A 13,428-nucleotide genomic window follows, 5' to 3' on the forward strand; every position below is an offset into this window, starting at 1 on the left:
GAGATTGCCGAATAATTGCTTCATTGAGGGCCATAAATCCTAGGAATCCAAGTGGGGAGGGAGAAAGAGGCGGTGTAAGCTGCGGGTAGAATGTAATAGTAGGCTAGATGGTGGCGTGGGCCGCCTGGGTGCCCGTGCGGGGACATTCAGGTCTGGGACCTTGGTGTGGGACCAATCTCCTCCTAACCTGGGGCAGGTGAGCTCACGCTTGCGGGATTTATGCTCAGCCGCAGAGTCTGTCCTTGGGACGGGATTTATGAGGACAGTTGTGCTGCGAGATGTGGGTGCCGGGGCCGGCCGTCAGGGTAGAGTGCGGGCTTTGGTTTCCACGGCCTGGCTGGTGGGCTGCGGAGGCCATGTAGGGGCGGGCAGTTGGGGGGCCCGCGTGGGACAATGTCCCCGTTGAGGGCCGCGTCACTAGATGGGAGAGCAAAATGTCCGCCGTTGTTCGGTCGGCGACGGGGTCTGATGGCTCCTCTGTGCCCCGCAGGTGGAAGGGTTGGAAGGCTTTTCCCTTTGTTTTCGTGTTTTTCTCCTTGCTTTCCCTTCTCCCAGGAGCAGCAGGACCGAGCCCTGGGGCAGCCCCAGGGCCAGGGCTCCCCTCAGAGCAGGAGGCCCAGAACGGGGCCTCAAACCCCGGGAGCCCTGGGCCCCAAACAAACAAATCCCAGCCCCAAACAAACCAACCCTGCCCCCAAACAAACAAATCTCAGCCCCAAACAGACCAACCCCGGCCCCAAACAAACCAACCTCAGTTTCAAACAAACCAAGCCCGGTTCCAAACAAACCCCGCTCCCAAAGCCCCGGCCCCAGACAAGCCCTGGCCCCAGGCCTCGCTCCCAGGCCAGGCTGAGGGCCTGGGCCGGCCGGGCAAGGCCACTGCCTCTGGCCGTAGACCAGTCCAGCCACCCGGGGCCTCCCCAGCCCATAAAGGCTGTGTCCGGCCAAGTGTGACCCCTCCGTGTTGTCACCCTCAGCCTCCTCACCCAGTCCCTCAGGATCCACGGCTCCCTCACGATCCACAGCTCCGGCTATCACGGCTTTCAGTGAGTGCTGCTTTGTACCCCCAAATCCAGGGGGGACAGGGATGGGGATGAGGTGGTGGAGCCCTCCTGGTCCCCCCCATGGGATGTGGGATGTGATTGATGTGGGGAATGGGGGGTTGCAGCTTCCCGGCTAGCTCAAATCCGTCCCCAGGCTGTCAGCATTCCATGGTTGAGCTGCCACATACCGGCCACTGCAGCTCTCTTCTGGCTGGAAACCCTTTGTAACCCATTCCCGCCAAAAAAAAAAAAAAAAAAAAAAAAAACCCACGGGAAATCTGGAATCCCCCCATAACCCACCTGCAAAAAGGGGGAAACCTGGTATCCTTTTGTGACCCATACCAAAAAAGAGGGAGAAACCTGGACTTGGGAGAGGTGCCCTGCAGAGAAAGGGTGGGACAGCTCATTGCTCCCACGGCACCAGTTCCACAGCAAATCCTGTGACTGTGATCACTGGTCTTCACCCCTTCTCTTGCAATGACGATGATGACAATGAAAACTGAAGTGTTCTGGGTCTTCCTGATCCCAGGGTCATGCAGGTTATCCTGGTGTGGGAACTGATGAGGTCAGGCAGGATGGGGCAGCTGCCAGGGCAGAGGCAAAAGCTGCCAGCAAGGTGATATCCACATATCCTGCAGGGGACAAGCTCTGAACCCCAAACACCTCCAACAGGGATGGTGAGTCCCAGGCATGGCCAAGGTGGTCACCCTTTGCTGGGGGCCCCGGTGCTGACACCACCCCCTTTAGTGACAGAGACTAAGGGCAGCAGGAAGAACCAAGGCTGCATCCAGGAGCACAAGGGCCCCTTTTCTACCCTGCCTCATGCAGGGTGATGGACCAGCGACAGGGCTGAGCCCTCCTGGAGTGGCCAGGGCACCCTCTGGGCCCCCAGTCGGCTGCTGTGACAAGAGGAGGGTGGAAAGGCTGGTGGCACCGTGGTTGTCCCACAGTTGTCTCACCAAGGTTGGAGATGCCGGAATATTGCTGTCATTAGGGCCATAAATCCATGGAAACATAGTGGGAGGGAGGAAAGAGGGCGGGGAAGCTGCGGGAGAATGAAGAGGAGCTGATGGTGCGTGGCCGGGGTGCCCCGGGGAGCAGGCAGCTGGGACCGGGTGTGGGAGCCAGCTCCCCGAACCCAGGTGAGCTCCGGCTGCGGGAGGTGATGGCCAGGCCATGAGCTGTCCTGTGGGACGGGAGGAGGAGGACGGTGGCTGCGAGAGGTGGGTGCCGCCGCCCAGGGAGAGCCAGGGCTGTGGGGCCACGCCGGGCTGGTGGCACGGAGCCGAGGGGCGGGCAGTGGGGCCCGCGGGGACAATGTCCCCGTTGAGGCCGCGGTCACAGATGGAGACAAATGTCCCCGTTGTTCGCGGCACGGGCTGAATGGCTCCTCTGTGCCCCGGCAGTGGGTGGGGGCCGGGTGGCTTGGGGTGGCCGCAGGCACCCAGGGCCGGCCCCGGGGAGCCGGGCAGTGCCCGGCCGCAGCCCCGCGTCCCCCCGCCAGCCGCTCCCACTCCTGTCCCGTTCCCCTTTCCCAGGCCGGCGACCCAGGGCCGCGATCCCGGTGATGCCATAAACACCGCGGTGCAGTGGGGAGGCTTTGGAAAAGCCGACATTTGCGGGGAGTTGCCCGGGAAGAGCTTATTCCATGTCGGAGCAGCATCGGCACCCCCGCCCCGTGCCGCCCGCTCCCCCGGCACCCCGGTCAGCACAGGAGAGCAGAGGCACGGCCCAGCGTTGCGGGAGAGGAAAAGGTGATGGATACGGGGGGGTGCGGGGGTGCTTGGAGGGTGACAGGATGGGAAGGGGGCAGCAGGATGCTTGTTGGGATGCAGTGGGATGCTGGGGGGGGGAACAGGATGATAAGGAGGTAGTGTGTTGCTTGAGGGAGTGTGGGGATGCCTGGAGGGTGTTGGGATGCTGGGGGGGGGGGCAGTGGGATACTCAGAAAGCAGCTCTACGGGGCAGGATGGTGAGGGGAATTGTGTACCTGTGGGGCACAGAGGGGACAGGGGGGTAGGAAGTAGCATGCCTGTGTGTGGGATGGGGCCTGTGGAAAACAGCGTGTCCATGTGGGATCAGGAGCAAGCAGGTGCATGCACCTTGTGTATGGCAGGTGCTTGGCCTTAAAAAAATTGATGGTCCAGGCAAAACCCAAAACCAGACTCTGAGGTGCCCCCAGGGAGATGGGGAGCTGCTGGGACACGGAGAGGAGGCTGCAGAGCTGGGTGGCCTGGCCTGGCCTGGGGGTACCTCTTGAAGCAATGGTGGGTGCAGCCGTGTTCTCTGGCTGGGCATCTCAGCCAACTGGCGCCATGGACACACCCCACCTGTGGGAGCCCCAGGAGAACACCCAGTGCACCACTTTCTCCTAACGAGCTATTAATAATTAATCTGCTCACTGAAGGCAAAGTCAATAGAATATTTGGCTGGGAAGTGTTTGCCAGAACCACCCCTGGGAGGCAGGCAGGGTGGAGTGAGGCATCCCCTTGGCATCCCAGAGCTCTGGAATTCAGTGCTGTATGGTCCTGGGGGCCTGGTGGGGTCCCATAGGGATCTATCAGGATCCATTGGGACCCATCTGGACTCACTGGGATCCATTGGGACTCATCAGAGGGGTTTATAGTGCCATTTCACTCTCTCCTGTGGAGTTGGTGCCAGCTTCGCTCCCTCTTGGCAGCGCCCAAAAGAGTGGGTGTCTCCCCAGCCCTCTCAAAGGGCCGGTGGCTTTTCCCAGGTGGTGCCAGACAGTGACTGTGATGGAATCACAGCCACCGTATAAAACTCAACTCCAGCTGCCCCTGGAGCTCCTGGCATTCTCACCCACACGGCGGTTTTGGGATACAGTCAGAGCCACCTGCTGCCCCCGTGGTGACACCGTGCACCCCCACTCGCACATGAAAACCACTCGGGAAGAGGCTGGATGCACCAGCCCTGCCTGATCCACGGTCCCGACTCCAGGGGAAGTGGGGGGGAACTTGGATGAGGTTTTCAGGTGCCCCTCTCGCAGCTCCCCCCCGTCCGCGGCGCTGTGCCCAGCACCCGGCCGCAGCCCGGGGCTCCGGTTGCATTTTCCATTCATTATTCATCGAGCTGGAAATCTCGGCAGCACGAGGCGATCCGACCCGGGGGGGGGCCGGAGCGGGGGAGCGGCGGCAGCGGCGGCACCCCGGGATCGCCGGGCAGAGGGATCCGGTAACCGCGGTGATGGGGGTGAGCCGGGAACGGGGGGGCTCTGCCCCGGCGCTGGGGGCTGGCTGTGATCCACGGCTCATGGCAGCGGGATTGCATCCCGGCGGGATATCCGCGGGAGCTCTGAGGCGCTGAGGGGGTGATGCGAGGCGGGGGTGCGGGGCCGGGGGATTATTTTGGGGCTGTAACGCAGTGGGAGCGCAGCCAGACTTGGCCCAGGGGCTCGGGAGGATGTGGAGCAGAGGGAGCAGCGGGAGCTGGGGCAGGCAGCTGATGCTGCTCCCGCTGCTAAATGGGGGTGCAGGGCCGGGGAGGCTCAGTCCCCAGCTCGGGGGGGCTCCCGGGCGCGGAGCTCTGCTGTGGAGGGCTGCTGTCACGGGTGGCATGTCCCCGTGTCCCCGTGTCCCCGCGTCCTGCCGCAGGGGACGGCCCTGCTGCAATGCGGTGTCACAGTGAGGGTGACCCCCGCGTCCCAGGAGGAGGGAGGGGACAGGGATGGGGGCCACGGGGTGGGGGGGGGCAGCGGACACAGGGGCTCTGTGCGCGTGTGTCTGTGTGTGTACACACGTGTGTGTGTCTGTGTGCACATGCGTGTGTGTGTGTGTGAACACGGCTGATACGTGTGCACATTTTGTGTGTGCACCTGTGTGTGTATAAATATGCATTGAGGGCTGTGTGTCCTGGTGCACACACGAGCACACTGGGGGTGTCTGTGTGTGCCCTCTGTGTGTGTTTTGTGTGTTTGGGGTTGCCGTCCTGCCTGCACCCCTCTGCCCCCAGTTCCGTGTCCCTGGCCCCCACCTGGGCCAGCCCGAGCTGTAAGGGCCAGAGGGCCCCCTGAGCCCCCCAGTGCTGCAGGCACTGGGAGAGTATTGCAGCATCCAAACCATCCCGAGCTGCTGCAGCTCCTGCTCCGGCCTGCAGATTTTCCTGGGAAAATGGATCCCAGCGCCCTCAGGGAACGCCTGCTGGTGCTGGTGGTGTCCCAGTGGAGAATGGCCACTCTGTCCCTCAGTTGCCCACTCTGCCCCTGGGCTGTCCATGGCTCTCCTTTCCCTCAATCCCAGCCCTGCAGCCCCTCCCATCCTGGGAGTCACTCGGTTTTCCCAGGCCGGGCAAAGGTTGGCTGGGCGGGCAGAGCCGCTGGGCCTGGGCCACAGATCTGCTGTGGATTGCTCCAGGCACCAGTGGGATGCGTGCCTGGGAATTGCCATGCCCGTGACATGTCCACGTGCCTCGATGGAGCCACACACCCCCCAGTCCCCGTGTCCCTGGCACCAACGTCTCTCCTCTCTGGCTGCAGGTGACCAGGATGCTGTGGCATGGGAAGCCCTGGAGATCCATGTGCAAGGGGCTGGTCCTGGGGACCCTCCTGACCAGCTTCATGTTGCTGCTCTACTCCTATGCCGTCCCCCCGCTGCAAGTCAGCGTCACTGAGTGAGTCTGGGGTCCCCACATGTCCCCCCTGCAGCTCGGCCTCCTTCTTCCACTCCAGGAACCCCCAGCTGGAGGTGGGGGACATGGAGATGGCCCTGGGGCTTTCCAGGCCCTGGTGGCTTCACACCAAGATGTCCCCTTCCTGCTGGAGGCTGCACCCTGCCCCACAGCAGTCCCCAACTCCCGGCAGGGCTGGGGACACCGTGTGGCACTCAGTGCTCCTGGGTGGAAAGGGGAGGGAAGGTGAAGAGGGGAGGAGAGGACTCAAGTCTCGGGTTCTTTCACTGCTGGAGCTCCACAGCACTCAGCTCCCCGCCATGCCACCTGTCATCAAATTAATCTCCAAGCTTGTAAACAAAGTCCACATGCCTCACAAGCCTGGTGCTCTTGGGTGGGGATCCTCATCAAGGATCAGTTTGGCGAGTTCATTACAGGTGTCCAAAGTCACTCGACTCTGTGGGCTCTGCTCACTGCCTCAGGCAGCTCAGATAACATCCCTTGTGTCTTCATGTGTTCCTCCAGGGCCCATGAACTTCTCTGTGGGGCCAGGCTCTGGAATTATTTCCCTCTTTGCTGGGGGCTGGATCTTTCTTGGATCCCACAAGGTTTTGAGGGGTGCCAGACCTCCACAGATCCCTTGAGGGGTTTGTGACTCCTGTAAAGGGTTGAGAGCTCCCAGAACTCCTTCATGGAGGAGTTCATGACTCCTAAAAGGGGTTGAGAGGTCCCTGGCCTCCTCCATGGATCCTACGAGGGATTGAGAGCTCTTATACACCATAAAAATGTTATCAGCTCCTCTCCATGGAGTTGTGGCCATGGAGAGCTCCCCTTAATGCACTTTTTGGCATCACCTCCTCCAGGACCACCATGGCCATGCCCATGGAGAGCCCTTGCTCTCTTTCCATCTTCAGAACCCATTTCCCAGATCCAGCACCTGTCCCCAGGTCCCACACCCGTTCCCAGGTTCAGCATATATTCCCAAGGTCCAGCACCTATTCCCAGGTCCAGAACCCATCCCCGAATCCAGCTCCACCAGCACAGAATATTCCTAAGCCTCCTAAATGCCAATGCCACTCACCATGGTGATCCACCTCTTCTCTCACCCAGGATCCCCGTCCCCTTCTCCTGCGCCTCCCACCTGTCCCCGGCCCAGGCTCCGTCCCCATCCAACAGCACGGGCAGCGCCTCGGGGTGGAGCTGCCGGCCCAAGCTCAATGTCATGTTCATGAAGACCCACAAGACTGCCAGTAGCACCATCCTCAACATCCTCTTCCGCTTCGGGGAGAAGCATCGCCTGAAATTCGCCTTCCCCAACGGCCGCAACGACTTCTACTACCCGTCCTTCTTTGAGCGCAGCCAGGTGCAGCACTACCGGCCCGGGGTGTGCTTCAACATCATCTGCAACCACATGCGCTTCCACTATGAGGAGGTGCGCAAGCTCCTGCCGCCCGACACCACCTTCGTGACGGTGCTGCGGGACCCCGCGTACCTCTTCGAGTCCTCCTTCCACTACTTTGGGCCCGTCATCCCCCTCACCTGGAAGATCACAGGGGACGATAAGCTGGACGAGTTCCTCCGGGACCCCCAGCACTACTACGACCCCAATGGGTTCAATGCTCACTACCTCCAAAACCTCCTGTTCTTTGACTTTGGCTACGACAGCAGCATGGACGCAAACAGCCCGCTGGTGGAGGAGCACATCCAGGAGATCGACCGCCGCTTCCACCTCGTCATGTTGCTTGAGTACTTTGATGAGTCGCTGGTGCTGCTCAAGGACCTGCTGTGTTGGCAGCTGGAGGACGTCCTCTACTTCAAGCTCAATGCCCGCAAGGGCTCCACTGTGTCCCGGTTGACCCCTGAGCTGTACGAGCAGGCGACCGCCTGGAACCTCATTGACGCCAAGCTCTACCGCTACTTCAATGCCACCTTCTGGCGCAAGGTGGAGGCCTACGGGAGGGAGAGGATGGCCAGGGACGTGGCCGAGCTGCAGAGGGAGAACAAGAAGATGACCAGCATCTGCATCGATGGGGGACACGCTGTGGACGCCAGCGCCATCCAGGAGTCCTCCATGCAGCCCTGGCAGCCCCTTGGGGAGAAGACCATCCTGGGGTACAACTTGAAGAAGAAGATCAGCAAGAAGCACCAGAAGCTGTGCCGCAAGATGCTGACGCCCGAAATCCAGTACCTGACTGACCTGGGGGCCAACCTCTGGATCACCAAGTTATGGAGCTACGTGCGGGACTTCCTCAAGTGGTAGGGGCTAGCAGGTGGCCCACTTCCCTGGGGAAGAACCAGGTGCTTTCATTTTTGTTACTCATGGTTCTCTTGGTTTGAAACTGGCTGGAGGCTCTGGAGCCCAGGAACTTTTGGGGGGACCCTCCATCACCTTCCTGCAGAGCTCCAGGGCAGGAGAGTGGAGACTCTGCCTCTCTCAGCGGGGTCAAGGACTGGGGGCCCAGGGGTGGTGTTTTCCTGCAGGATCCACTTCTTCCTTCCCCACAGAAAAGCTGGAGAAGGGATTCATGAAGGATGTGGCCTCATCACAGCGGGAGCAGGACATCCATCACCAGGTTGCTGGGTGTAAGCAGGGATGTGCTGGGACAGCAGTGGTAGAGGGTCTCCCTTGCCCGGGGTGGGCAGAGATGCCCACAGGGAACCCAGCCCTCCAGGAGCTCCTCAAATCACCCCACTGAGCCCTGGTTTTGGGGTGTGGGAATGTCAGAACCTGCTGCACTGCCTCATCCCTTGGGTGTGATGAGTGCAGCATGTTCTCAGCCCACCAACAGCTAGGCTGTGACCTAGAGGCACCTGGAGCCATTTGGAGATTGGAAAACCCATCCCAAAAGCCCTGGCCTTTATGAACAGGTCCCCGTGGCAAAGGGCACACCTCACTGCCCCCCATCATCCCAGTTAGAGGAGCCCGTGGCTCTGGTCCCCACAGGGGACATCCCAAAAGGCCAACAGGGTCTGGTGACAACTGGTGTGGGGAGGAGATGGGAGCAGGTGCAGTGGGACTGTCCCCGTGATGCCATCTGGGGCACGGTGGGGATGCTGAGGGCAGGGGCCATTCCCAGTCCCCACCCTGCCTTGGGGACAAACCTCGTGCATCCCAGCTGGGCTGGATGACACCGGTGATGCCCTGTCCCACTGAGAGTAGCCCTGGCTGGGCGCAGAGGTGGCACCTGTGGCTGAGCCACCCCCCAGCAAAGGGACCCTCTTGTCCCCCCACCTGTGTTCAGCTCCTTCTGTAAAGACCAGAAATAAAAATACAATTTACTTTTGTAATATAATTGTATATTTGGTAGTTTTGGATATAAGGATGGTCCAGCTGGTCTCCAACCATCTCCTCCTTCTCCGGGATGGGATGGATGAGGTGAGGATGTTCTCACAGCCACAGCAGGATGCTCAGCCAGTCCCTGCTCCTTCTGGGAGCTCCCCAGGGTCCTGGCATCACTGTCCCCATCAGTCCTGGGGGTGGAGTGCCCCGTATCCCCCAGGCAGTGCTGAGGAATTAGGCCCTCTGTGTGAGTGGGGTGCCTGGGTCTGTCCCCAGTGTCCCTGCTGGGTGCTGGGGGACTCCCCCATGGTGTGCAGGTGCCCCCAGGAAGGTCTGCTGGCTTCACAGGGACAGCAGAGCCATTAGATCAGCCATCACTGGCGACACAAACCACTCGTGCCACCATGTTCCAGCTCTGCTGCTGGTGGGGCACCCCACTGCAGGGGTGGCCATGAGACTTGCACTGGGCCTTCTCCACACTCCCTCTGCAGCCAGGCCACCAGGTCAGCCCACTCAGAGGAGAACTGTGGTGGGTAGATGGGGCTGTGATGGGGACACCTGAGACAGGCAAGACCCAGGGACACGAGCACTTCACCAGGTCTCTGTTCTGGCTGTGACCAAGCTGCTGCTCCCAGGTGGTGTTCCTCCCCAGCAGAGCTGGAAGCAGAGCTATGATGGGACAAGGAGGGGTGCTGGGGACTGGGACTCTCTGGTGGGACCAGGATCAGCCATGGGATCCTGACAATGGTGGGGTCAAAACTGGGGTGGGCTTAAGAACCTTGAGGTGGGACCAGGGACATCCAAGGGACCAAGGCTGAGTGATGGGATCAGGCCATGTGGTGAACTGGGATCAGGGCAAACTGCTTGGATCAGGACCATGTGCAGGAGTAAAAGGACATGGTGAGAGCAGCACCATGCACAGGACCAGAACTGACTGGTGGGGATGGGACCTTGTGGTAGGATCTGCACCTTGCTGAGGACCAGGACCACAGCCATGGGAGGCCCAGCATCACACCTGGGAACAGGACTGATTGGTGCATATGGGACCAGGACTAACTGGTGGGTATGGGATCACGCTCAGGACCACCTGCAAGACCAGTCTGAGTGGTGGCACTGGGGCTGTGGGATGGAATGGGGACTGGAAGATAGGCACAGGCTCTTGTGGTGGGCCTGGGAAGGTGTGAGAGGTGGAACCAGCCCCAGGTGTGGGGCTGCCGATGGCTGCTGAGACCAAGCAAAGCCCCCAACCCCATCAGTGCCAGCTGGGACCCATTGACACCCAGCCCCAAGTCCTTAAAGACCCCCAGCTGGTGGAGTAGGGATTCTACTCACCAGGGATGGAGCTGTGCTTGTTGGTGCTGGTCTGTGGGGCTGTGCTGGAGGTGGCAGGTGAGTGGAGCTGGGATCCCCCTTCATTCCTCCCATTGGTTGTCCTGGGGGAGGTGGGTAGTGGGTGCCCTTCGCTTTGCCCGGTTCTGGCTCCTGATTGTCACCTGGGGGCTGGCCTGGGGTAGAGGAGCCTTCCTAAAATGATCCCAAGCTCTGAGGGTTGGGGCAAGGGGCTGCCAGGAGCTCCCCTGAGGTCCCAGCAGGGCTGGTGGGTCCAGATTGGGTTGAGGGGGATCACAGGCACTGGTGGGGTCTGTGGCTGCTGACAGTGGTGTCCCACCCCATGAGAAAATCCTGATCTGTCCCCAGCTCTGGGCAGGGTCATGGTGCTGGGAATGCTCCTGGTGTATTCCTGTAGTGGAGGTGAGCTCCTGCTGGGGTGAGGCTGGGGACAGAGGAGCCCCTGATGTACTCCTGGTGCTCTCCCTGCCTTTGTGCTGCAGCCAGGTATCCCTGGCAAGTCCTGGGAACACCTGAGGACCTGGATGTCCCTGCTGCATCTGGGACATGCTACTGCTGTCTCAGCCCTTCCCTTGCAGGGACCACCATGGCTCAAGTTGCCTCAGAGCCCCCTGGTCACACAGTGACAGCTCCAGTGATGTCCTCAGGCATGGGGACAGGGAGGGTTCTTGCTCACCCCAACTCTGAGGAGCCCATCATGAACTTCACCTTGAGGCTCCTGGATGGTGAATGCTCTGGGGGTGCTGCAGGAAAACGCTGTGGGGTGAGACCATGGGATGGGTCCAGCCAAGACCCAGGGCTCAACCAGCAGCAGTCAGTGCCTTCTCCTGGCTGGCCCCAGGACTTGGACCACCAGGAAAAGTGGCTTTCCCTGCAGGAACTCCCCTCTGTCCTTGTGGAAGTTGTAGGGCTTTGAGATGTTCCCAGTCCAGTGCCTGATACCAGGTTTGGGGGTCAACTCTGCCCTGAAACCCCACACGGTCCCTCAGCTCCATGGGGGTCCAGGAAGCTCTGGAGAGCAGGGAAAGAAGGCCTGGGGAACAGAGCCAGGATGGGGGGTGGGCTCTGAAAGGGGGAAGCTGTAGGGATGGTGGTCTGGGATGTGTCTGGTGCCCTCATCTCTGGTGGGACAGGTTTGGGGAGGTCACACTGAACCCACACTTCTCAGAGGACTCCAGTGCCACTCCAGAGAAGCTGCCAGTGCTCAGCCCTGGCTCTATGATCCACCTGGAAGCCAGTGTCCACTTCAGTCCCAGCATCTCTATGAAGATCCATGTGGATCAGTGCTACTGGACCACCACGGAGCAGCCAGGACACTCCAGGAGGGTCTTCATGGTGGTGAACAGCCGTGGGTCAGTGCTGGGGGGGCAGGAAGTAGGGGCTCCTTCTCCAGCCACCCTGGGGTCCTGCAGGACCTCCTGATGGAAGCCTGGAGACAGTCCTGGAATGTCCTGTGTCACTCTCCTGCCACAGGTGCCTGCACGGGGAGAAGCTGGGGAACGTGTCTGTCCAGCACCCCAGAGGGGGTTCTGTCCTCCAGCTCTCCATCCTGGCCCCCATGCTGGAGGGTGAGCCTGAGGAAGAGCAGGTGAGGTGGGGATGCCCTTGCTGGTGGGATGGAGGTCCCAGGGAGGGGGATGACCTGGGTGTCCCAAAATATTGTCCATCCTGAGACATAGTGCTCCTGCCGGGATGGCCTCAGCTCCACGAGGTCATGTAGAGGAGAGCAGGGTCCCTGAGGAAGGACGTGGTGTCTCAGCAGGTCTATGTGCACTGCCTTCTGGTGGCATGGGGACAAGGACATGCCACCAGGTCCTGCTTCTACAGCCACACCACGGCCAGGTATGCTGGGTGTCTGGGGACACAAGCACCCCATGGGTGTGCTGGGGGCAGAACCCACCTCTGGGAAGACCAAGTCACCCCACTGTGCTCTGGATGTTACCTCATATTCGATGGCAGCTGGTGGCATCACCACAGATCCCAGGTCCCCCATGCTGCAGAGGTGTTGTGGAGGTGCTTCGAGACATCTCCTCCGGGGTGGCACCATGTGGGTCTTGTGGTGGAGTCTGGGGACCCCTAGAGCCACCCTCCCCAGTTCTATCCTCTCCTCTCCCAGCTGGCACAACACAGAGGACCCTGTCCAGAGTACCCCATGCCACTGCTGTGACAATGGTTGTCCTGCTGCTGACACCTTCCATGGAGACATGCCAGGTACCAAGGGAGGGAGAGGGTGGCCCCAGGTTGTTTTGGGGTCCTAGGAGGGCTCCTGGATCTGGGCTGGACTGCATTGGATATATCCTCTCACAGCATTCCCAGGAGAGGGGACACTCCACCGGGAGACTGTTGGACCAGTGCTGGTGAAGAAGAAGCAGCCATGGTACAAAGGTGAGGGACACCCCAATGCTCTCCCATATCCCCAAGACCCCTACCCTTGGTGCTGAACCCCCCTCTGATCCCCAGGTGTGTTTTTGTCATTCCCAGCACCGTGCCGGACAGTGAAGAGGTTCCTGCTGGCCCTGGTGGGCAGTGCTGTGCTGGTGGTCACTGTGCTGGGGGGGCTGCTGGGGCTGGCCCTGACCACCTGGCGCCTGGGCAGAGCCCAGAGGGGACAGCAGCCACCAAGGCAGAGGTGTCCCTTCCAGGCTGAGCTGCAGAGCGTGGTGGGGGCCCTGCTCCTCAGGGAGACAGAGAAACAGGGCCAGATAGGACCAGAGCCTCTTTCTCACCAATAAATGTGGTTTTGCTTTCTCTAAAGCTTCTCCTGGTTGGTAGTGTGTGGGTGCCACCAAGGGATGGAGATGTGCCCCTACACTGGCAAGCCACATCTCCAGGTTCCTGTGGCTTCCAGGTGTTGTGACACTGTCCCAGCCTGTGGTGCTGGAGATGGCAGCTCCTGGCTGGGAAGATTTCATGTCCTTGGAGACTATGGATGTGGTGGCAGCTCCTTGGGGACAGTCCCCAGGATCTCCCATGAGGCTGTGGAGGTGGAGAAGGTACCACGGTTGGGACAGCAAGGCTGCTCTGGGAAGGTGGAGACCCCTGAGAGATTGGGACTCACCCAGACCCATTTGTCCCCCAGGAGAGGACATGGCCTGGCCTTGGTGGCACCTAAGCATTACCCATCAGGGG

The 13,428-nt window shown here is 60.7% G+C and overlaps 1 protein-coding gene across 2 annotated transcripts; it reads left to right on the forward strand.

Moving 5' to 3' along the window:
- The first annotated feature begins 2,614 nt into the window (after positions 1-2,614).
- Positions 2,615-8,962, forward strand: GAL3ST1 (galactose-3-O-sulfotransferase 1). Of its 2 annotated transcripts, none has more exons than XM_009092215.3 (3): positions 2,615-2,797; positions 5,539-5,672; positions 6,780-8,962. In XM_009092215.3, the coding sequence occupies exons 2-3, from the start codon at positions 5,548-5,550 to the stop codon at positions 7,927-7,929; spliced, it is 1,275 nt and encodes a 424-aa protein (XP_009090463.1). In that variant the 5' UTR covers positions 2,615-2,797; positions 5,539-5,547; the 3' UTR covers positions 7,930-8,962. The 2 variants fall into 2 exon arrangements, with proteins under 2 accessions (XP_009090463.1, XP_050836680.1); XM_050980723.1 differs by lacking the exon at positions 2,615-2,797 and adding an exon at positions 2,812-4,256.
- The last annotated feature ends 4,466 nt before the right edge of the window (positions 8,963-13,428 follow it).

The sequence above is a fragment of the Serinus canaria genome, chromosome 15, assembly GCF_022539315.1.
Source record: "Serinus canaria isolate serCan28SL12 chromosome 15, serCan2020, whole genome shotgun sequence".
In the NCBI taxonomy this organism is placed as follows: domain Eukaryota; kingdom Metazoa; phylum Chordata; class Aves; order Passeriformes; family Fringillidae; genus Serinus; species Serinus canaria.